This window comes from Rhinatrema bivittatum, chromosome 2 (genome assembly GCF_901001135.1).
Source record: "Rhinatrema bivittatum chromosome 2, aRhiBiv1.1, whole genome shotgun sequence".
NCBI classification, from domain to species: Eukaryota; Metazoa; Chordata; class Amphibia; order Gymnophiona; family Rhinatrematidae; genus Rhinatrema; species Rhinatrema bivittatum.
This window is the reverse complement of record NC_042616.1, coordinates 735265298-735291291: the sequence shown is the minus strand read 5'-3', so window position 1 is coordinate 735291291 and position 25994 is coordinate 735265298. Positions and strand designations below refer to the sequence as shown.

The 25994-nt window shown below is 42.6% G+C and overlaps 1 protein-coding gene across 5 annotated transcripts in view; it reads left to right on the top strand.

The window, feature by feature from the left end:
- RSPO2 (R-spondin 2) overlaps nt 1-25994 on the top strand; it is a 250259-nt gene that overhangs the window by 147980 nt on the left and 76285 nt on the right. For all 5 annotated transcript variants that reach the window (XM_029591897.1, XM_029591898.1, XM_029591894.1 and 2 more), the window contains one exon: nt 1431-1619. In XM_029591897.1, the coding sequence (XP_029447757.1) occupies nt 1431-1619 (189 nt within the window). The remainder of the gene's footprint in view (nt 1-1430; nt 1620-25994) is intronic.

The window sequence follows — 25994 nt, the reverse complement described above, 5'->3', positions numbered from 1 at the left end:
TTTTAAAAGGTCGGATTAGAAATTTATATAAATAATTGGCAACATTTGTTTCTCAAAAGCGCTATTCCTGTTTGCATTTAGAATTAAAAGGGAATCCCCGCTTTTGTTTATTGGAATAGAAAGCACGTTTGTACAATGAAAAAAATGTATTATGCGGCTATTAGATATTTATCTAGCATAGAGACTGTATATTCGCAGACTAGGGACTACATGCATAAGTATGCAGAAACCATGCTAAAATTCTGGCTTTGGGGGCTTTTGCACATATTTAAGCAGTGTATGGCTTGTGTGCAAAAATAAAAATGCACACATTTTTCCTTTCACAAGAGGAAAAACCTATATGCATGAAGGTAGATTTTAAAAGGGCCACGCGCGCCCATAAACACGCGTATCTTGCCGCGCACAAAAATACATGCTATTTTATAAGCAGTCATGGGTAGGTTATAAAATACTCTCCATGCACACGTGTCTGGAGCTGTACGCACCTACATACGCGCACCTCTTTGCTATTGGGCTGAAAACATTGAGGGAGAGACTGAGAACCTCTTCATAGGACTCAGTCTGATACTCTGTATTGTAAAGGGGGCACTTTCTAAGGGGTGAGTTTTCGGGAGGAGGGTTGGGGTTGGGCGGGGGGGGGGGGTGTTGTTACAGACACATTCAGAGGTATCCATTGTAAAACTGACCTCATTAAAGAATTTTTGACCTTATAAGTAATGAAAAGGAGTTGATTTGTACAATGTAGCTGGCAGAGAGCTAGCCCTTCCCGGCTATTTAAAATTAGCGTAGCTCCCGCTCGGGCCACTTATGCACATAAATAGCCATTTTTGCGTATGCAAGGCTTTTAAAATCTACCTTATAGGTTTTACCCATGAAAGTTTATTTAAATTTGTCATCGATGAGCTGCTTTGATACAAAATCTTACAAAGCAGCTCATTGGTAATGAATTTTGTGAAAGCCTGCACGTGAAAACAGCTTTGCAGGCCAGGGCTGACAAAAATGTTAACTACACCTCTCCCATAGGAAAGGTTCCTGTGTAACTGTTCTACCTGGCTCATTTGCATGAGTCCCAGTAGGAACATTTTGCATGTAAAAGTCTGCGTAGCTAAGCACATCAACTTCATAGTTTGAACTGTACAACGTTTTTTTTTCGCTTGGTACTTTTTTTTTTAAGTGCAAAAAATGTCAAATTACCTGTAGAAGGTGATGAAAAGTCTTCTGACAATTTGCATCTTTATTTGTTAATCTTATGAGAGTCTCGGCTCCAGCTGACTACTTCTACTTTGCTGGATTTATTTTAAGTACAGTTAAGGAAATGAGATTTGTATCTTTACAGTCTACTGCCTGACGAGCCATCTCACATGTGGTGGCATTGTATTAACGTAAATGCATCATAGCAACTTCTCTCGGTTTAATTTTTCTTTTTCCAGAAGGCTGTGAGGTGGGACAGTGGAGCGAGTGGGGAACTTGCAGCAGAAATAATAGAACATGTGGATTTAAGTGGGGTCTGGAGACCAGAACACGGCAAATTGTCAAAAAGCCAGCAAAAGATACAATACTTTGTCCAACCATTGCTGAGTCCAGAAGATGTAAAATGGCAATGAGGCATTGTCCAGGAGGTAAGATCATCATAGGACAATTTCTTGCTTGCCTGATTTTGCTGTTGAATGTTTTTAATTCAATCATGTTTATAAAAGTGAAACCATGAGCAAGTCAGAGGTTGGGAAAAAGTATATGGTTTCTTCGCAGGTCTGACACGATGGGAGCGCGGGGGGCCGGAAATACAGAAAATCCACGGTCAGTCACGTGGATTATTCAAACACAAACTGTTTTCGTGTGTATATATATATATATATATATATATATATATATATATATATATAGCAATCAAAAAACTATTGGCAATACCGTCTCTACCTGTGCTATAAATAATATGTCAAAAAAAAACCCCTTACATTAACAAATGTATGGGAAACAACTAGCACTTATGTGTATTCAAAAAATATTTCAAAATGAATTATTACTTAAGAAGGATCATTTCTTTATTAATAAGTTACTCACCTATCACAATTACACACATTAAATTGTAACATATCACAAAAGAAATATACACATTCATTAAAATTGGCATAGAGTCCTCTATAGTGTATCCCTCAGTGCTCACCTACTTCTTACCTCGATCTTACCCTAAACGGACCTTGTACATCCTAATCCCATTGATGTTGATTTAGGTCTTAGTTGATGAATACACCTCTTACATCAAGAACCTCATATATGAATCTTAAATAATAACCATATATGTTTCCAAAAAATCATAAATCCTAGGTGTATGTCATTCGACCAGTTCTATTATCCATCCCGACAAGGGCCTCGTTTCGCCACTGCTGGCTTCTTCAGGGGAATACTCTTTTTCTAAAGACCCAACATCAACAGATACCCATGGCTCCCACCACTTCGTGTCTACAATACATAAAACAATATTACAGAAAACAAAAAAAAATTTTATTAAACAAATATGACTCATGCTATAATATATTTATACCCAATTTATCATTTTTAGACTTAACTTATTTAAGACATTACATATACTCAAATATTAATATATCATACCTAAATAGTAATAAATCAATTCTGTGATTTATAAAAACTTATCCTAAGTCCCTCTCCTACCTAAAATTGAAGGGGCGGACTCAGACACAGCACACTCATTTCACTCCGGCTCAATGGCTCCCGTTGTTTATCACAAAAAACTCCCGAATATGAGTGTAATCCTATAGAATGATTCAAACGAAAAAAATCTTATTGTATTAAACCTACACTTTGAACTATGTTTTAACAAAATCTCACAAAAATTAATTAAATGTGTTTTTACGTCAGGTATAGTCTTGTGATACTCCCATACTGAAACCAATATAGTATTACCTCTCCACTCTGTTCGAAACCCGGCTTCCTTTGTATATACCCGAAGTTTCACTACATATGCCCCTGCCAAAAATTATATATTGGTCAAACTAAACTACCTATCCGTACTCGCATTATACAACATAGGAGTTGTATACACACGGGGAAAGTTGATTCACCATTGGTTAAACACTGGCAGGATCATGGCCATACAGAGGACCAACTAAAATTTTGCATTTTACAACAGCGCTTAAATAGGAGAGGTGGTCATGTTTCCCAGGATCTCAGACAAACAGAACAGAGGTTTATTTATTATTGGCAAACAACAGCTCCAAGGGGACTGAACGTAACAATTGAATGGGAAGCGTTTTGGTAAGAATGTTTTTTGGTTTATAATATCGGTTTGAGTAATATAATTGTCGCTTGGAAAGGTTCCTTTTTTTACATTTGTGAACGAGTTGTAAATTGAGTCTGACTTGGCATTTAAACATAAGGTTCTATATGGTGGACATAGTTTGTTGACAGGGTGTAGATATTGTTCACATAATCAGGCTGGATGATAATTTCGCGGGCAAGCCTTAGGAGAAAAGATTCATGCAATAGGAGTTAGTAGTAAAGGGTCTGATTGAGGGAGGGGGTTGGGTAGGGGTTGAGACATACGAATGGTTTGTGGAAGAGCGGTAGGAGAGATATGATTGGATGGGTGTTAGAGTATGGGATGGGTGTTAGAGTGTGGGAGTGGTTTGGTTGCGTTAATGTGGAGAGGAGGAGTATACAAGGATAGTTTGGAGGTATAAGCCTCTTTATGAGACTTTGAGGTGATATGTATGGTGGTTCAAGGTGAGTGTGGATTGGTCGCTTTAATATTAAGAGGAGGAGTATAAAAGGGCAGGTCGGCGGTATAAGCTTCAGTGGGAGACGCTGAGGAGACAAGTATGGTGCTAAATTGAAAAAGGTGAGCGTTGCTTTTGTTGTTTTACGGTGAGACTCATTGTAATACAGCGGTTGAGGGTTTTCATTTTTGTCTTTGTTTTACATCTAGACGAGTAGATAGCGTTCGAGAAAGCTTGGGTTAGTGTTTGAACACATCTGAGAGGACATATATTGCTCATCGTGCAACTTAAGGAGTAAGATTGAAGTTTGGCGGAATGGCGACTCCATTTTTGAAAGCAGTTTTTACTTGAACAAAGGTATAATTTCCTATAAAGCATATTGAGGGTAGTTATCCCTCAAAAAGTATCGTTATAAACCTTTAATGGTCTTTATAGATGTGGTGAAGGAAGAGGAGATCCAGGAAGTGAAACTCTTGGCTCGCACAAAGGGAGCCGGGAGCCAGGTAGTGAAACTTCGGGTATATACAAAGGAAGCCGGGTTTCGACCAGAGTGGAGAGGTAATACTATATTGGTTTCAGTATGGGAGTATCACAAGACTATACCTGACGTAAAAACACATTTAATTAATTTTTGTGAGTTTTTGTTAAAACATAGTTCAAAGTGTAGGTTTAATACAATAAGATTTTTTTCGTTTGAATCATTCTATAGGATTACACTCATATTCGGGAGTTTTTTGTGATAAACAACGGGAGCCATTGAGCCGGAGTGAAATGAGTGTGCTGTGTCTGAGTCCGCTCCTTCAATTTTAGGTAGGAGAGGGACTTAGGATAAGTTTTTATAAATCACAGAATTGATTTATTACTATTTAGGTATGATATATTAATATTTGAGTATATGTAATGTCTTAAATAAGTTAAGTCTAAAAATGATAAATTGGGTATAAATATATTATAGCATGAGTCATATTTGTTTAATAAAAATTTTTTTTGTTTTCTGTAATATTGTTTTATGTATTGTAGACACGAAGTGGTGGGAGCCATGGGTATCTGTTGATGTTGGGTCTTTAGAAAAAGAGTATTCCCCTGAAGAAGCCAGCAGTGGCGAAACGAGGCCCTTGTCGGGATGGATAATAGAACTGGTCGAATGACATACACCTAGGATTTATGATTTTTTGGAAACATATATGGTTATTATTTAAGATTCATATATGAGGTTCTTGATGTAAGAGGTGTATTCATCAACTAAGACCTAAATCAACATCAATGGGATTAGGATGTACAAGGTCCGTTTAGGGTAAGATCGAGGTAAGAAGTAGGTGAGCACTGAGGGATACACTATAGAGGACTCTATGCCAATTTTAATGAATGTGTATATTTCTTTTGTGATATGTTACAATTTAATGTGTGTAATTGTGATAGGTGAGTAACTTATTAATAAAGAAATGATCCTTCTTAAGTAATAATTCATTTTGAAATATTTTTTGAATACACATAAGTGCTAGTTGTTTCCCATACATTTGTTAATGTAAGGGTTTTATATATATATATATATATATATGCTTTTTTTCACCAGGTTCACTTCATATTTTTCTATACAAGTCCAAATCTTTTTTTACCAGATTTTATTTCGCTGTTAGAGAGCCATAAGCTAGAGCTCCATAAAGATTTATAAATGATGTCTGTGGTAGTTTTATAGTTGTTAGTAAACGTGAAAATATCAGAGAGGTCCATTTAAACTTTATACTTTGACGATATGCATCTCTATGCTGGGGATTAATTTGCCAGAAATGACTGACTTGACATTTTCTATCCTCGGCCACAAAAGCCCAACCACACTGCCATAATTATGGCTCTAAAAGTTAAATCCTATTTTCACTTTGTCATGGTTTCACTGTTTTAAGTGTGTCTCTTCTGAACTCTTGGCACACAAATTTTCCTTGCTCGTTCTTGACACTATGCTAAGTTTGTGTACCTAAAATCTAAGACGCTTAAAGGATAACAAGAATCTCTGGGTGTTTACACTCCTAAGTTTTAGTTTAAAAATAACAGTCTGTTCATGTAGAGCAAGTAAAAAAAAAACAAAACCCTGTTAAAGTCCATAATATTCATGTACTTCAACAGCTTCTGCCATTGTTTGCCAGTAAGAATTAGTTCAGATTCCTCATCGTCAGTATGTCAAATTTTATAGTATCAGTATAAATATGTTTCCACATAAGTGTAAATATTGAGAAACAACAATTTTATAAAACGTGGGTGAGCAATGTTGTAACCTGACCAAAAGTATGTAGGATATCCTCTAATCCAGGGGTGTAACTTTGAAACAGCCGTGTGGACTCACATGTACGCGCATATGTCGGCTTGCACCAGAAGATATGGCCATAATATAACATACACGTGCATGGTATAAAATAGCCTGTACGCGTGTACATGTGCGCACAATTTTTATACGGACACATGCATGGGCGCGCAAATACCGCAGTTTATTAGACATGTGCTCCGACACAATTACGTTTCCCCAGTTCGTTCCCAGTTAGCCTCCTTTTTACCTTGTTGGCCCCTACCCTTAAAACCCCGCTGACTAGCCCATTATTTTGTTCCTGGACTTATACGCCATCCATAGCAGAAGTAATGTTTTGTGTGGTAGAGGACCCTGGCATGCACTTGTGCACTTACTTACACGCAGATTTTATTGAGAAATCTAGGAATGCCCATGCCTGCCCAGAAAAGGCCCACACCCTGCCCCTTTTTTTGCAAAATTCTTTGTGCGCGTACCAGGAGATTCACGTGTACATGCGCGCTTTATAAAATCTGCGTTGTGTGCTACAGCCCAACTTTTGCAAGTGTCTCCCGGCTTTGGCACACATAGGGCTTTTAAAATATACCCCAATGTGCAGATGGCTGTTTTTAAATTTCATGTGCATTGGCTTCCATTAAACAAACAATGTTACAAACATTAAACAAAAAAGGATGCAGAGTCTGTGAGTTAAATGTCTTGGGATGTGCAATGATTTCAATTGCAAACTAAAAACGAGGCGCCGTGACATGTGCAGACGCCGCTGCTAACCTGGTGCCATGCACGCTGGGAACACTGGGGAGGGGGAGGGAGATGCAGCCTCTCTTGCCGTACAGCATTGGCATGGGTTGATGACGCGGCCCACACGCCGGCCGATATCGGCCCCCTGGGAGCATGCCTGGTCCTGGCCGTGGGACCTTCGGCCTATTGGGGGGGGGGGGGGGGCAAAAGGGGCTCAGAGGAGAGCTCAGTCAGGGGGGGGGGTGAACAATTTAGGGACGGTTCATTGGCCAAATCTGGCCCTGGGCTGTCCCATGGGGCTAGGGCTGCTGCGAGGAGGAATGTATCCAATCGGGGCACAGTTCCCCGGTCCCTTTTGCTTCCTGTCCTCTGCGTGGCTGCCTCACTTTGGAAAACTGTTGCTGCTGCCTAATAATTAGTTACCTGCAGTTTGTCTAATTGGCAAAAAAAGAGAGAGAGAGAGACAGCAGCAAAGAGGAAACAAGGAGTAGCCCAGTGGTTAAAGGGGAAGGCTATGAACCCCGAAAGCCAGTGTTCATATCGCTGCCTGTTTTTCGGGACCACAGGCCAGTCTCCTCACAAGGCTGGTAGCTGAGGAGGAGATCCAGCATTCTTGCAGCCAGAGCTTGATGAGATAGGTCCCTTGGGGTTAGTGGGTGGGTGGGTCCATATCGGCTCTTCCCAGGGTGCTTTGGGGTTGCAGCACCTTAGCTCAGCATGGCACTGGTCATGGTTGCAGGGCTAGAGCTTCAACATGCCATCCAGCCCAATGGGGGGGATTCGGGGTGCCCAGTCCCACCTAAGAAGAAGTTTCCAGGTTCACTGTCAGCCGGTAACCCCCAGGGGGGGGGACACGGATCAGGGAAACATAGGGCATCCCAGGGAAGAGCCAGATGGAGACCTCAACCCACCCCGGAAACCCAGCGTCAAACCCCAGCGCCCTAGGGAATGGCAGTGCGGCGCAGGGCACGGGAACTGGACAGCCTGGGGATGGTTGCATCACCCTGCCCCCCTCACCAGTTCTCTAGCCGGTTGGTTGGAGAGCGGGACAATTGGTCATTACCCAGGCGGTTTCACCCTCAGGAACAGCATGGTTTTTAGCTGCGGGAGCCTGGCCGCATGGCTTCACTGCAATCCCCTGAAGTCCACAGTCACCAGAATGCAGGACCATGGAGGTGGTCCCTCCGCTATGGCCAGTCTGGCCATAACCAGGGCCTCTGAGTTTTTACCAGGGGCCCAACTGCATTGGCAACCAGGTATCTTTCCTGGTGCTGGTCAATGGAATTCCGGCTTCACCATGGACCTGCAGCCCACGGGCACCAGTGTGCCAGAGCCATAAGAGCCCGTGATGCAGTCCCCCTGCTCTCTGCCTCGGTCTACCCTGTACTTGAGAGCTCCTGTACCCAAAACTGGCTGGACCTACAGATTGCCACAGATAAGTCAGGGCCACGCCCCAGTGTGCAACCTGCGGCGCCAGCAACTGCTGCAGGTGAGTCCAGTGGGGTCACATCAGTGCACGGGGCTGGGGAATCCACTGAACAACTGCCAGGGGCAGAGAGGGTGTTCCAATCCCTGACAGAGGCTAGAAAAGCCCAGCCCCCTGCAGAGCATGACAGAAGTGAAAGGAGGCATAAGAAGAAGGGTAGGATATATTCCTGTCGCTCCGACTCCTCTGGCAGCCAGAGTTCCTCACTAGCATCTTCCCCTAGCTTCAGGGGTCATCAGTAGCAGAGGGCCACTAACGCCAGCATACCGGTGCTAAACATGATGAACCAGTTGTGTTGGCATTCTGCATTCACTCCAGTGCCATAGATGCCATTTCAAGTATGTTGATATTTTTAGCTTGCTGGAGGGGTGTAGGAAGTCAGAAGGGTCATGCAAGAACTGCAAATGGCATGAAGCTCTTTCGGGTCCCAAGTGGGTCTTTAGGAACATCAACAACTGGGTGTGATCCTTTGCACTTCTAGCATCAATAGTCAGCCAAGCCAATCCCTCGCAGCACTTAGATTTGTGGTCTTATTTAGACACCATTGTCAGTGCCCACTCCACCTACGAGGGATTCGCTGGGTTGAATTATGATGAGCGATTCAGAGAAAGGATGGCTGATTATACTATCCATGTCATGGGGTGCGCAAGACATCGAGCTGTGGTTGCCACACACGACGGCATGCAATTCAGAAACACAAGCGCAAAATTACTCCTTTCACACTCAGGGAGGCTCCCAGGCATGGGGGCGGGCAGTTGACCCCATGGTGGAAGCCTGTTGATGGTAGAACAGAAGGGGTTGTACAATGCAAGAGTGCAAGTACACGCACATCTGCTCCACCTGTGCCACTAGTCACCCCACCACCAAGTGTACCAAGAAGGCCCCAAGTGGCAGGGGCAAGTAGCCCTTACTCGCGAGTTAACTCCAGTCAGCTGGGAGCAATTGGCATTGGGTCTTAGCCTCTATCCCAATAGACATGCAGCCTTTACTCTACACCAAGGTTTCAGGGAGGGCTTCAGAATCCTGAATGATGCCTGACACGCAAATGCACACTCAGCAACCAGGTTCACTCACATAGGGCCTCATTTTCCACGCTGCTCGCACGAGATAAGGGATTTTTCGCGTGCGAAAGGTCCCTTATCGCATGCGATACCAGGATGGGGGTGGAGTCGGGGCGGAGTCGGCCCCAGAAGAGGAGGAGTCGGGGCGTCACCGGGGCTGACTCTGTGCCGACGCCGTGGACAGCGAAAAGGTAAGTGCCTTTTCACGGCAGCTTTCGCTCCCAATAGCTACACCTCCTATGGTGGTGCTATTGGGTGAGAAACCAGCAGCGATCGCACCACGACGGTGCGATCACTGCCTGCTAGCGCAGGCCCTCCCCCCATTTTGGCCCCCCACCCCTCATCTTCTAAAGTGTCGCAGGCCTGCAATACTTTAGAAAATGAGGCCCATAGTTAGAGAGAATATGGTTGGAAATTAGTCTAGGCAGGGTAGCAGGTCTCTTCAACCTCCCGCCCTTTGGCAGGATGATCCTCTCACCTCTAGTGGTGGTGCCTAAGAAGGAACAGGATAAATTCAGACTGATACATAATCTCTCCTACCCAGCGGGCCGGGCTGTAAATGACTTCATCCCACAAGAGGCCTGCACGGTCCAAAATGCTTCCTTTGACAGTGCACTCAACCTCCTCAGGGATTGCAGGGAAGGAGCTCTAATAGCAAAGGTTGACATAAAGTCCACTTTCCGGCTCTTACAGGGCATTCAGACAACTTTCCTTTACTAGGGTTTTGCTTTGATGGCGCTTACAACTTTTGTATTTTGGGCAGAACAGCAGGTGAAGAGACATAACTTTGGCCAACAGCTTGGCGTTAAATCAAGAGATGGCATAGTGCGATGGCTGGGTTGCAAGGGCATGAGTTAGGATCAGCTGGCTCCCCTGGTATGGCAGCAATTGACAAAGTCCGCCCCTCCAGAGGTGCTGGTCATACACCTTGGAGGTAATGACTTGGGAGTCACACCCGGATGCCTGCGATTAGATAATATGAGGAGTGACATCGCTGTCATCCTGACCTTAATGCCCAACACCACACTCATCTGGTTGGAGATCATCACTTGTCACCAGGTTCTCGACTCGCCACTCTGGACGTGATGGATGAGGAAACTAAACAAGCAAATTGGGACTTTTGTCGAGCGCCGGGGTGGTGTGCACATAAGACACCACGTCTGGATATGCATGGATTGCTCAGCACTGTTTCATAATGACGGGGTGCACCTTTCAGATATGGGGAAAGATCTGCTCTTGGTCAACTTGAAACGTGCAATACACAGAGTCCTGGTGGGTTCCTAGCCCTCGCCTGAAAGGTCCCTAGACATTGGCCGCAGCTTGGGGGGGAGCTTCCTGTATAATCCATCTGGCTATTCGGGCCCTGTGGTGGGTGTACCCGAGCCGGGAGGGGGGATGTTTCAACTAGTGACAGTGCATAGCACATGATAAATAATATCAATGCGAGGGGGGGTGTCTGTCGCCAGGGCCCGCTGGCCCTGATGTGGCAGCAAACTGGATGCCCACACCCTTTGTTGAGGCAGTTACCTTGCTTGGATGTGGCGGGTGACTGGAGCGCCCTGTGATTTCCTCCCGGGTGGCAAAGGGCCTTCCTTGGTTGAGGCAGGCCCTGGGCCAGAGGTGACGTACTGCCTGCACAGTGGAGGACCCTCGGATAGTTTAATGTATTTATTTTTTATTAATTGTTTTTATATACCGATAACCATTTTCACATCGTATCAGTTTACAGGGAGCAAGGAAACAGCCTAGATATAAGGCAAAACATTGAACATATATGAAACAAGTAACTTCATCACATGATAACAAATTACATGGACCGCATGGTAACAAGGTAACATGGTAACAAGGGCATTACATATATGGCAAAACAATTCCATAGAACATATAAGAGCATGAGTGACCAGGAATCATTTCTGCAACATACAGAAAATCTGTATTCGTTTTTGTTCATTTCATTCTTAACCAAAAAAACAAAAAGGCCTGCTACCACCAGAAACATTTTTTTTTAATTCACTCCCAACTCTTCTTGAATTCTCTGTATGTTGCAGAAATGATTCCTGGTCACTCTTGCTCTGTCAGTGAGTCCATTACAACTGGTGTTGGAAGACCAAAGACATCACCAGTGTTGATTTCCTCTGTACAAGACAATGGGAACAGGCTGGTGCCATTTTCTTGTACAGAGAAAATGAACAGTTTTTCCAGTCTTTGTCTTCTGGTGTCCATTTGCTGGGAACATTTGGAAATCACTCATCCCCATGAGAAAATTTCAAGCAACAACAATAAGAGGGAGCTGAATGGAAGGGAGCAAGGGAATGCCAAGAGTGATTTAAAAAAAAAAAAAATCAGTAATGGCAGGGAGATTATATTTAAAAAAAAAAAATTATGTTTCTTTTAACATTTCATTTGTTGTGTTTAAATAAATGAAAAGAAACAAATCAACAAGAAATGAAAAAGAAACGTAACGTGAAAAAACGTCTCTGCACACCTCTAGTACCTATAGACTTTGAAACTGAACTGCTACTTTCGCTTGGCAATTATTCAGTTGTTAGCCCATCTGCTTGATCCGTGTCTACACTGACTTACAACTGAATCACATTTCCATGTTTATGACAGCAAACATGATGACTATGCATTAATTTTGCCAGTGGATCAATTTAAAAAATGGGGGCGACAATATAAAGCCCTATGGAATCTACACAATAACCCAAACAGTTTAGAAGTTGGGCATTCCCAGGTCTCACAACTTGCCCAACTGAAGGGAAAGAAATTTCAAATAGCACAAAACTCCCCCATCCCACAGGCTTCTAGCCTCAAGCATAAAAGACCATGATCAACAACATCAAAAGCTGCTGATAGACCTAATAGTCTGGGGATACACTCCTGATCCTATCTACATGCATTGTCATTGATCACGAGCAACAATACAGTGTCTGTCTTGTGGCCCTGGTGGAAGCTAGACTAATGTGGAATTATTGATTTGTCTGGCAAAAAATATATAAGCTGCCAAAACATGGCTTTTTTAAGGATTTTACTAAAAAATGATAATTATAGACCTGTCTCTTAACTTAGTCTCCTGAAATCCAGACCTTGTTTCTTTAAAGTTGGCTGCACAACCACCTGATTAAGGACTCATGGAAAACTTCCTTCGTGGATACTGGGATTTATAATAGACTGCATCCATGACTAAATCTTTTCCTTCACCAGTTTCAGATATCTGGTAGATATCAGATCTAAGACACAAATAATAGCATTCAATGATTGTATAATCTTCCTCACGTTCATCTTTTTAACTCTCCTAATGTCAAGCAAAAAAAACTGTAGGCAAGCTATTCAAAATCCCCTTTTCCTTCTGTCCATCAACCCCCCTTCCAATAATAGATCCTCTTCTAGCTTCCTGTAATTCTATATATAAGGAACTGCAACTTGCCAGATAAACACAGCTTCTTGATAAAGGTTGCATAACACCTATGGAGCAGGACAATGACACTTTCTGAATTTTCCCAGATTATCAGGGTCATTTAGCATTTCACGATAGGGCCTTAACGCAGGTGTTTAATGCCCTAATGCATGCGATAAATAATGCAATGCAAATGCGTATTCCACATTGAGAATTCCAGTCGGAGGCGTTTAGGAGGAGTTAATGGTTGGAAATGAGGGTCGTTAGCATCCAATGCAAGCTTTAGCACCAGAAAAAACTACACCTATTTTTCGGTGCATTGTTCTTGCGATAGTCTTGCAGAAATTGCCTATGTGATGTGGGAGCAGTGTAATTAGCCTAACCATGCCCCCCCCCCCTTTTTTTTTTTTATCATGGGCACTATTTTTTATGAAATTTATAGCATTTTGATAAATCTAGGGGTATGTGGTAATACAATACAACTAGCAAAATCTTCACTAGACAAATTGCCCCAAATGAGCTTCTGTTGTGTAATTCCTGCAAAAGAATTAAAAACTGGGAATATTTGCTAATGATGGCTGCTTCAAATCAATAGATTTCTTGGCTTGTTTCACTGCGCACTTACATTTCCTAATGGACTCCTTACAAGACATTAGATTTTCCTCTGATCTTAGTTTCCTTCATTTCCTTTCTGTATGTTGAATTCTTTCTTCATGACTCGCAGACACTCATGATACCAAGGTGAGGTTTTATTTTCCCTGGACCAGCATGTCATAGATCAATTTCAGTCCATTGTTCCACTCAATTTTCTGTTCAAGCAGTGCTGAATCTACCAAGTTCACCCTATAATCAATTTTACTGGTCTATCTTTTTTGTCTATTTTAATTATGTATGGGCTGTATTCTTGTTTTTGCAGTTGCTTTGCATACCGAGAGGGTGATGGGGTGGATTTGTTAGACCCAGTCAGCAAGTTTACAGTGTTGCTTCCTTTTTGCTTTCTGCCTTGTTACATCCTCCTTATACCCTCAGAAATATGAAAACAAGAAGGTGCAGTTTTTGCGTTCTCCACTGTCATTGAAACCATGCTGAATACTGTTTTGAGAGATGGGTAAAATGCTTAATCTAATAAAACGTTTTGCTGGCTGTAAGGATGCTAACTACCAAACAACTGCTTTGAAACAGACTTGGCCCATGTCCTCTTTATTCTGTAAAAATTACATCTGAGCAATGAGGAATCTTGTTCTAATTTAGTTTTTTTTTCTTCTAAAAATAGAGAAAAATATGAGTTTTGAAAGAGCTTTTCTTTTATGTTAAGCTCATAATGTTCCTCTTTGTAAGTGAATTATTATTTTGATTAAATACTTTTATTTCATTTTGGCATTTATGAAGCCTGTTGAACACTTAGTTGTTTTTCAGCAAGCCATATTATTTGATTTGCATTGTTTAGGGTATTAATAAGCTAATTAACATGTGTTTGCATGCTAAGGAACTCATTTAAATACACATGGTGCTGAGACTCAGATAATGCAAGGTATTTAAAATAACTCGAGTTATCCCCTCATTAGACCATTTACAGTGCGAAAAACAGCATTTTTTTGCTTAGTAAATAGCCTAACGTGGCTTAGTGAATGAGCCCTTAAGTTGGCACCTGAGGCAATGGAGGATAAAGTGACTTACCCAAGGTCACAAAGTGTGGCAGTGGGATTTGAACCCTGGCTTTTAAGTTTGCAGCTGAAAGCACTAGGCTGCTCCTTCACTCCTCTCCAGTTTTTTCTTATGCTGATAATAGTATTTGGCTCAGACTAGGATATTTTAGCTTTATGCTATTAATTTTACTCATGCAAATAATTTTTTAGTTCACCTTCCAAATTTAGCAGGATAGAGTTCATAGTATGCTTCTCTCTCTTTTCATGTTTGCAGCATTGTGCCTTCAAGATCATACTGTAGATTTCTTCCTTATCTGCTAGTTCTTACAGTCTTTGGTAAGGAAGTTCTATGAACTTGTATTGGTTTGTATGGCATGAGTTCATGATGGCTGTTTTTCACTTACCCACCCAGAAGTTAATAAAGTGGGAGAGAAAAAAATATGAGTTTTGTTGTTTAGAAATTAGTATTTGATTACCCCTCCATTACAAAATGTCTCCAACCTTCCTTTCTTATTTGTTTGAACACTTTATTGGACATGTTTTAAAAATTTATATACATTTTTTGTATCTTTGTATATCTTTTTAATGTTCCAAAAATATTTAACGAGATGTACCGAAACTCTTGACAACTTGAAAGTCCCTGAAGTTTTTTCTTTAAAAGTTACGTGATCATTCCTATCCTCTGCTTCTCTTCCTTTTCCACCCCCAAGTATGTGTCAATCGGTTCCTTCAGACTGGGAATGCAGAGTGACCTGTTTGAAAGACTTTAAATAATCTTCTCAAAATTAGAATTAAATGTTGGCAGCACTTTGCTATAAAAGGGCTGGCACTGTAGCCTTATGGTTGGAGCACAGGCCTCACAAATATAAACTAGCCATTCCAGTTGTTGATTCTAAGCATGACAGTTCTCAAAGTTCAAGTTTGCAGTGGATAACCACTGCCCAACTCTGAAATAATACTTTAAAAAGTACCTAAATCATTGTGCTTTGGTACACTCATCATACCTAGCTTCTTGAGCTCAGCTCCCATTTTGGCCAGTCACGGTGTGGCCTTGGATCAAGTGACATGAACTTCTAATACTCAGTCCCAGTCGTTACCATATTATACCCTGTTCCTAGCAGAAATAAATAAAAACCAGGATTGTAATAAACTACAGACTCTGATTCGTCTTTACTCTTAACGAATTCTGTCACATGTAATCATAACATTGATTTGTCTTGGTAGATTAGATGCCTGAATAATCAGAGCCTTGTCTGTAGCATTTCAGTACCCAACGTTGCTCTCAATAGCATGAAATTACAGACATGTGCTTGTTCCATTCACAGTGCTACATACAGTATTCTTACTGTCGGCATAGAACAAAAATTAGGTTCTTAGCTCTATCCAGTTACCTCGCCACCCAGGAATAGTTTCTTCTGAGAGGGGATATATTGAAATTTATAAAAGCATGAGTGGGGTGGAATGGGCAAATAGGGAACAGTAAATAACTGTCAAACAAGACTAGGACTAGGGGACACTCCATAAAACTAGGGAACAGCAGATTTAAAACAAATCATATGAAGTATTTTTTCACTCTGTGCACAAACTTACACGGAGCAGCAGTTTCTACCTTTAACATAAGACTTGGGGAAACCTGCATGGAGCGGCAGTTGCTAACCTTAGCATATGGCTTGGGGAAACCTGCACGGAGTAGCAGTTTCTACCCTTAACATAAGATTTGGGGAAACCTGCATGGAGTGGCAGTTGCTACCCTTAGCATATGGCTTGGGGAAACCTGCACGGAGTGGCAGTTTCTACCCTTAACATAAGATTTGGGGAAACCTGTATGGAGTGGCAGTTGCTACCCTTAACATAAACTTTGAAGAAACCTGCACAGAGCCACAGTTACTACCCTTGGGGAGACCTACATGGTGCGGAAGTTGCTACCCTAACAGAATGGGGTAACCTGTATGGAGCGGCAGTTGCTGTCTTTGACTGAAGGCTTGGGGATGGTCTGCATGGAGCGGCATTTGCCACCATGCGCAGCTTTCTGGGCAGACTGGATGGTCTTCTGCCAACTGTTTCTATGTTACTATGGTATTGGTAATCAAAATATGGAATCTATTGGCAGAGGATGTGGTCAAGCTGATTAACATAGTGAGGTTCAAAAGAGAATCGGGCAAGTTCCTGAAGGAAAAGTCCATAAACAGTTATTTGCCAGGTAAACTTGGGAAAGCTAGTACTTATCTCTGTAAGGCCTGGATTTATCAAATTGCGGTAAGTACCGCATGCAATTGCAAAAGGGGTGTGGTTTATGCAAAAATTCAGTTTATTGCAATTTGTGCTAATTACCTATGCAAAGAGCTAAATTAGTGCACATTGTGATAACATTATCAGAATTTGTGATAGATGTCAGACCTGTTGTATTTCCTGCATATGACCACTTTTATGAGAGAGAGAGAGAGAGAGAGAGAGAGAGAGAGAGACTGGCCATAATGTCATCCCCATAGGTAGGTATTTGTATCCCTATGGTAGGCCCACCTAGTAACTCGAGGTGGGCTTTAGGTATGAGTGTAGGGGGTTAGGGGCCACTTTGACATTCTACGTGACACAAACGAACAGAACAGTGGTCTCTTGTGAAAATTTGATGACCTTCGGAGTGAGGAAACTCACTCCAAGATGAGATTTGGGCAATGATCTCTCCACCTAGCTTGATGTTACCCAGGTAGAGAGTCCATCAAGCTAGGTGGAGAGAACATTGCCCAAATCTCATCTTGGAGTGAGTTTCCTCACTTCGAAGGTCATCAAATCTTCACAAGAGACCACTGTTCTGTTCGGACGTGTCACGTAGGGGCCACTTTGACATTCTAACCCCCTACACTCATACCTAAACCCCACCTTGAGTTACTAGGTGGGCCTACCTTAGGGATACAAATACCTACCTATGGGGATGACATTATGGCCAGTCTCTCTCTCTCTCTCTCTCTCTGGCCTTACAGGAGACATTACAAAAGGCAATCAAACCTTACCACACAGCCTAATACAAAGAGGTGTTGTTAAAATCAGCCGTGTGATAGCTCTTCACAGACAGGCTAATCCACCCCTAACTCCTCCTGTTTTCTGAATTTGCATCACACCATATGATATGGTGCTATTGCATGCGAAAACGCCTTATTGCATTTTGATAAATGACCCCCTAAGTGAAATACAAGAAATAGATCAATTATTGGGGGATCTAACAGATCCTTGTGACCTGGACTAGCCACCGTCAGAGACAGAATGCTGGACTCTATGGACCTTGGTCTGAACCAGCATGACATTTCTTATGTTCTTATTTGAGTTACTTAAATTGTTTATCCAGCTGTTAATGTACAGAAATCATGGCAGAACAGTGATGTTTTGTCTAGAGCACTAAAAGCACATGTCTTATGCAAAACTAATCTTGCATCACTTTGGCAGTCACCTAAATGCAGTTAAAAGAACAATGTCAGTTGTGACCTCACTATATAATTTATTTATTTTTTTTATTTAGGCATTTTATATACCATCGTTTCAAGTAAAGATCACAATGGTTTACAATAATGACATTCATAGGTATAAATCCAGCCACCTTTTTTTTAATCCTTAAAATAATAATGAAAGGTTGAAAATGTTAAGTTGTACCTATTTGTCCTGCTGCTTCAAATCTCTTCCATGGAAAACATAGCATGCACATCAATTGATGAGCTTTCGAGCATGATCACCATCAGGAAGTCTGCTAGCCATAATGATGAAGGGATACTGAATTTCCTGCAGCATTTATAAGGAGCTTGATTCTAAACACCTGCCCTGGGTTCTTTATTAATTGCTGGATGAGATGTTGACTTGTCAGTCAGTCTGCAGCAGTATAGTTTTTGCATATGTTAAGAACTAAGCCAAATTTGTGCATGTGGAACAAATATAAATATGCAGAAAACTACACTATCAAGGATGAAGATAATATTAGAAGAATGAATACCAAGTAATGAGAAATTTAAAGTATCTTAAGACAACTCTGCGTAATATGTGAAAACTACTGAAATAGAACTCCTATAATCACAAACTACTGTCCTAGACCTTTAGTCAACATGTTTTAGAAAATAACAATAGATGGCGATCTATATTAATCCCTTGTGTTGATCTATAATATGGATGTTACTTTTGTAAACCCTCGTGATCTTCATTTGGAATGACGGCAAATAAAACGTCTAAATAAATAAATAAATAAATAGAAAGGGCGTGTTCTATTGATGCAACTTAATTTGCCGTTCTCTCATCCCCTGACAAGAGAGCGCCTGTGCTCTGCCTTAACCCAATTATTTTTAATGTTTTAATTTTGCAAGGACATGAAAAGAACATGCCTGCCAAGCAGTGCCTAAGCATGTGGACCTCTTGTGTGGGATAAATTGGGTTTATTAATAATGCTGTCAAAAGTAACGTTTCCCAGGGCTAGTTCAAGGCCTTCAGCCAAACGTCAACCATGCACCTCCATGCCTCCCCGCCCCCCAGTTCCTGAGGCATTCCTCTTCCCCTTCCCACCTCACCCCTCTCAGCCCAAGCTTCAGAAGCATTCCTCTTCCTTCCTCCCCTCCAATCCCAGGACTCGACGTGTGCTGAAAGAAAATGTTTTCGCCAACTCCCACTACCGCAGGTGAGGTCTTGGGCATGTAGCTGGTGGTTTCATTGCTGCTGCCAACCTGGAACTGAAGGGGGGGTTGCAGTACAACTGAAAAGCTGCTGCCGCAGGAGAGAGCTGGCAGAGCAAGGGGGAAGGTACAGGAGGAAACAAGCTCCTGCCTCTATGGCAAGGCTGGTGCTCCAGCCAATGCCGCCCTGGCTTAGTCCTGCTGCTGCTCCTCCCAAAACTGTGGAGGTCTATGTGGCCACTTAGTCCACCCAGTACTTAACTGGCCCTGTATTTTCCACGTGCATCCATAGATCACAATGGGAGCATTAAAATATATGCAAAACATAAGTGAGTTTGGAATAAATTTCCAGTATTTGTTACAGCACTGAAACTGCTCATCCTAATGTAAGAAACCCAGCAATGTAGTTGGATTATAATTTACTACATTTGGAGATGATTAGTTTGGAGCACTGAATGTAGTCCTGCATGCTTTGTCTGGTTTTAATTCTGTTCACCAGTTTACTTCCCTCCCTTTTACACTTGAACCAGACTTAAGACAGGGAACTGCTATGTTCTCTAGAGATGTGAATCGTGTCCTCGATCGTCTTAACGATCGATTTCGGCTGGGAGGGGGAGGGAATCGTATTGTTGCCGTTTGGGGGGGTAAAATATCGTGATATATCGTTAAAATCGTTAAAACCCGCTAAAACCCACCCCCGACCCTTTAAATTAAATCCCCCACCCTCCCGAACCCCCCCCCAAATGACTTAAATTACCTGGTGGTCCAGCGGCGGTCCGGAACGGCAGCGGTCCGGAACGGGCTCCTGCTACTGAATCTTGTTGTCTTCGGCCGGCGCCATTTTCCAAAATGGCGCCGAAAAATGGCGGCGGCCATAGACCAACAGGATTAGACGGCAGGAGGTCCTTCCGGACCCCCGCTGGACTTTTGGCAAGTCTTGTGGGGGTCAGGAGGCCCCCCCCAAGCTGGCCAAAAGTTCCTGGAGGTCCAGCGGGGGTCAGGGAGCGATTTCCCGCCGCGAATCGTTTTCCATACGGAAAATGGCGCCGGCAGGAGATCGACTGCAGGAGGTCGTTCAGCGAGGGTTCCGGCGCCTCGCTGAACGACCTCCTGCAGTCGATCTCCTGCCGGCGCCATTTTCCGTACGGAAAACGATTCGCGGCGGGAAATCGCTCCCTGACCCCCGCTGGACCTCCAGGAACTTTTGGCCAGCTTGGGGGGGGGGCCTCCTGACCCCCACAAGACTTGCCAAAAGTCCAGCGGGGGTCCGGAAGGACCTCCTGCCGTTGAATCCTGTTGGTCTATGGCCGCCGCCATTTTTCGGCGCCATTTTGGAAAATGGCGCCGGCCGAAGACAACAAGATTCAGTAGCAGGAGCCCGTTCCGGACCGCTGCCGTTCCGGACCCCCAGGTAATTTAAGTCATTTGGGGGGGGGTTCGGGAGGGTGGGGGATTGAAGGAGGTAGGATTTGGCAAGGAAATGTTTAAGTTATTTGGGGGGGGGTTCGGGAGGGTGGGGGATTTAATTTAAAGGGTCGGGGGTGGGTTTTAGCGGGTTTTTAGTGTGCCGGCTCACGATTCTAACGATTTATAACGATAAATCGTTAGAATCTCTATTGTATTGTGTTCCATAACGGTTTAAGATGATATTAAAATTATCGGACGATAATTTTAATCATCCTAAAACGATTCACATCCCTAATCTCCTCATCCCTTTTGCAATTTTATTCCAAGGTAAAGCGCAGCCAGGCACATTCAGGCAGCTGCTGTCCGCGTTTACCTCCCCTTTTTAGAGGGTCTTTTTTTAGACCAAAAAGGTGATCCATTCAGCCTATCCTAACTATGTGGTGATTCTCTGTATTGGGAATACATCTAACTAGAAACGTTAGGAATTGGCTATAGCATTGTTTTCTTTTGGCACAGAAGGAAATCTCAATATTTTGACACTCAGATGTCAGAAGGAGAGGTCTTTGATGTTACCAGTATCAAGTTTAAATCCATATTTCAAACCCATATGCAACTATATTTTCTGAAAATCTGTTCTTTTATATAGTACTAAAATGCTTAGATTTACACAGATTGATAAAAAATAATTAGTATATCAGTATTGTACCTTCCAAGGCATATAGGTTGTTACACGGCTAAACGTTTGACCACGCGATATCACGTGGTATCACACGCGAAATGGGGGAGGAGTCGGGGCGTCACCGGGGGCCGACTCCGCGAAGCCGCCGCGGACGACGGAAAGGTAAGGACCTTTTTGCGTCCTATTTCTCTCCCAATAGCTACACCTCCTATTGTGATGCCCGCCCCCCGTTTCGGCCCCCCGCCCCTCATTTCCTAAAGTATCGCAGGCCTGTGATACTTTAGAAAATGAGGCCCTTAGATTGTAAGCCCTCTGGGGATAGAGAAATACCTACAGTACCTGAATGTAAACAGATCGAACGTCGGTATACATATAAAAAACAAAATAATAATAATAAAATAAATCCCCACTGGCCCTGAATTTCAAAGGGTACCTCTGTAGGGAGTTCACGTTAGAACGTGAGGTTGCAGGTTCATTGGCTCCCTTAGGTTTTTAAAATAGCCCTATACTGTCCAATAGAATAATTTCCTTACTGGTGCAAACAAATAAGTGATCACATGGATTTGATGAACGAAAACAGGAAGTATAGGTGTCTACAATGTAATTTTTAAAATTAGGGTTTCTGCCTAGGTAATGTCAGACTGGCATCCTTAATTACAAAATCAGCCAAACAAAAGAAACGCAACAAGAAGATATGATGATCAGCATCAGACTACTATCAATAATTGAATATAACCTGACAAACAACTCTCACATTTATTTATTTATTTATTTAGAAGTTTTTATATACTGATGAACGTTGGGAACATCTCATAGGTTCACATTAAATGAAAGTCAGCAACAAGCGCTTTACAGTGAAACAAAGAACATGTGAAAATACAGATATAAAAAATTGGTTTACAATTATAAGGCATAAAAATATAGGATATGTAGGTTAAAAATATAACTTTTTACAACTAAGACGTGGAGGTCAGGGCTGGGAATAGGTGTCAGGGGGGGAGGTGCGCTGATCAGAGTATGCTTGTTTGAAGAGGCATGTTTTCAGGTTCTTTTTAAATTTTTTTGGGCATGCTTCTTGACGTAGTGAGGAGGGGAGTTTGTTCCAGAGGGCGGGTGCAGCTAGGGAAAGTGCCTGAGCTTTAGTGGAGCTGAGCTTAGAGTCCTTGGGTGATGGGATATGCAGTGTTGCTCTGTGTTGCTGTCTTGTAGGTCTATTTATGTTGTGAAAAGTAAGGTGTTCCTCTAGCCAGTGCATATTTTGGTTGTGGAGGCTTTGTGTACGAGAGTGAGAGATTTGTATGTTATTCTTGCAGTGACTGGGAGCCAATGCAGGTGTTTCAGTACAGAAGTGATGTGGTCGCGTTTGTGGGTGTTAGGATCCGGGCAGCAGCATTTTGGAGTAACTGAAGTGGTTGCAATGTGCTTTTGGGTAGTCCTAGGAGCAGGGCAATACAGTAATCAATTTTGGGTAGAATGAAGGCCTGTAGAATGGTGCGGAAGTCACTGAGGTGTAGAAGGGGTTTCAGTTTTTTGAGTGAGTGTAGTTTGAAATAACAGGCTTTGATTGTGTTATTAATGAATTTTTTTAAGGTGAAGTTGTTATCTATAGTGATGCCGAGGCTGCGCACATGTTGGGAGGAGGCAGTGGTGGAAAAGGAATTGTTTGACTGAAGGGGTGGGGAAATGCTTTGGGGTGCAATGTAGAGAAGCTCTGTTTTGGCAGTGTTGAGTGCAAGGAAGTTGCTTGTCAGGAGGGTGTTAATGATCGATAGGGTGGAGTTCCAGGTCTCTGTAGCTTTGTGAAGTGTGGTGTTTACAGTTTACTAATAATAGGAACAGATGCATGTACAATTTACTATATGTGTCCCTTTGTAAACCGTTGTGATGGTAATATACTGAATGACGGTATGGAAAAGATTTTAAATAAATAAATATAAGGATTTGCACATCGTCAGCATAGATGAAGTGTGGGAGGTCTAGCTTGGAAAGCAGGTTACAGAGGGGGAGGAGATAAATGTTGAAGAGGGTGGAGGAGAGGGAAGAACCTTGTGGAACACCTAGTGCAAGCGGGATTGGTTTGGACGTACAATTGCCTAATTGGACACTGCATTGCTTGTCTTGTAGGTAGGATTGAAACCATTGGAGATCTGAGCCTGTAATGCCAATGTCAGTGAGGCGTTCTGCTAATATTTTGTGGTTGACCGTGTCAAAGGCAGAAGAAATATAAGGAGAATGAGGATATGTGAGAGGCCTTTGTCAAGGCTTTTGAGAATGTAATCAGACAGAGAGACGAGTAAGGTCTCGGTGCTGTGATGTCGTCGGAAGCCGTATTGTGACTGCAAGAGGATATTGTTTTCATCAAGATATTTGGTTAATTGACGATTAACTGTCTTTTCTAGGATTTTAGCTATTAAGGGCAAGTTTGAGATGGGGCGAAAGTTGGCGAGGTCAGATGGATCAAGTGTAGGTTTTTTCAGAATGTGTTTGATAAGGGCATGTTTAGGATTTTTAGGGACGATGCCAAGAGTGATGGATCTGTTGATGATATTTGAGATGGGCTTAGCAATGATGTCAGGGATGGTGAGGAGGGTTTTAGTTGGGATGGTGTCTAATGGGTGTGTGCATGGCCTCAGTTTCTTTAAGATGGATTCAATTTCCAATGAGGAAGTAGTTTCGAGTGTAGGTAGCCTTGCATTGGTGTTGTTGACGAGGAGGTCAGAGGATGCCTGTGTGTGTGGGGGGGGGGGGGGGGGAAACGTGACATAATGTTGTCAATTTTTCTGTGGAAGAATATAGCAAGGTCTTTGCACTTGCCTTGATCGTCTGTGTCTTGTGTGAAGTTTGGGCTGGTTTTTGTTAAGCTGTTTACTAGTTCAAATAGGGCTCGAGGATTGAATTGGAGGTTATGGATTCTATCAGCGTAGAAGTCTCTTTTAGTTTTATCGATAGCTATTCTGTATGTGTGGTGGAAGGATCTGAAGGTACTTAGAAGTGCAGGGGAGGGATTTTTCCGCTAATTTCTTTCTAGTTTTCTGAGGTGTGATTCATAGAGTTTAGCTCAGTGGTGTACCATGGTTGTTTTTTCTTTTTAGCTGGGTCGATCACACAGGTTTGCATGGGGCAGAGCTTGTTAGCTATATCGTCGGTACAGAGGCTCCAGGAGTCAAGAGCAGTTTCTGCGTCAATTAAGTCGAGCTTGTTGAGTTCCATAGTGAGGGCTGCAACTAGGTCTTCTTGTTTGCACTTACGCCTGAAATACTAAGTTTTGAGTATTTTAAAGCCATAGATTATCAGATCATATTTTTTTTTTTTTGGAGACTTGTCAGTATTATCCTTCTTCTTTGGACTTCCAGTTCCATCAGAACTGGCTTATATTTTGCTAATTGACCATGAATCTTCATTCACAATTATCCAGGGATTTTTCTTTATTTTATATAGTTTTCTACGTCCCACCTATCCAAGCCATCTCAATAACAGTCATTGGCCAGGAATAGTAGATCTTGGTTCCTTCTGAAACCCAATGCCTCTGCCTTCGCCTCTTGTGTGGCTGCCTATCGCTGAACTGCTGTTTTATTCCCCGTACCTGCTGTGCATGCGGTTTTCCAGGTTTGACTGATTGCTTCTCCTTGTCTGCTGACTCTCACCGCTGACTTCGGTGTCTCGGCCCCATCCACCTTAATGACAGAGGGGCTTAGCAGCTCCTTTCCACCCACGCCGACACTGGGGGTGCGCGTTCCTCTGGGGTGCTCCTTCGTGCAGTCTTTTGTGCTCTTTCTTACGCACTGTTGCTTTCACCCTCTTTCTGTTGTTTATTTCTCGTATTAATCACTGTTTGGTGTGTGCACTATTCCCGTTTGATTGGGTAATGGGAAGCATTCTTCCAGGGTTTTTACCCCCCAAAGACTTTACTCCAAGTGCATCTACCCTTTCTGTTATCTCACCAACTTTTCTTTTCGTTTCCTTCCATCAGTAAACTGCCTCCCACCTCACTCTTAAAGTGTACACTTCTTAATGTACACTCTGTCACAGAGCAAGCCCAGCTTAGTTTTGATCTCATTATTTCTCATGGTTTGCATATCTTCTTTTTAACAGAAACTTGGCTCAAATCAGCTGATGCTTGTTGCCTCGAGCAAGCCTGCCCTCCTAATTTTAATTTCTTTTTTAAATCCAGGCCAAGGAAGAAGGGTGGGGGCATTGCTGTAATTTTTTCATTCTTCACTTAAAATCATAGAATTATGTACTCCCTCTCATGCAGCTATTGAATCTCTTTTCTTTTTTTTTTTTAATTGGACAGAAATTCAAAGTTTAAACTTCTTCTGATTTATCACCTCCCCCGTTAGTTCACATTTTCCCGATCTAATTGCCCTTATGGATGTCTGCCTCACTAGAAGCTCTCATTTTCTTGCCCTAGGAGATTTCGACTTACATGCTGACGAGTCCACTAAATCTCTTGGATCTATGTTTTTCACAGCAGTGTCAGATATATCACTTACCCGATCAGGGCCGGTGCTAGCTTTTTTTTTTGCTGCCCTGTGCGAGCAACTACTGTGCTGTCCCCGCCCCAGGGTTCATTCAATCTCTTTCCTAAGCCCACAAAAAAAAAAACAAAAAACCATCTTCAGCCCACTTCACACACACAGTTATGCATTTATAGCAACATTGTACATGAAAAAAATCTAAGTACAGTATTCTGAGTAAAAATATCATATACATTGGGGTAGATTTTAAAAGAAGTATGCACGGCATACATGTGCGTGTGCTAGCCGGCATGCGCACATGTACGCCCAATTTTATAACATGCGCGTCCATGTTATAAAATGGGGTGTCGGCGCATGCAAGGGGGTGCACAATTGTGCACCTTGCACCCGCCAAGCCCGCTCCGAGCCGCGCTGCCTTCCCCCTTTCCA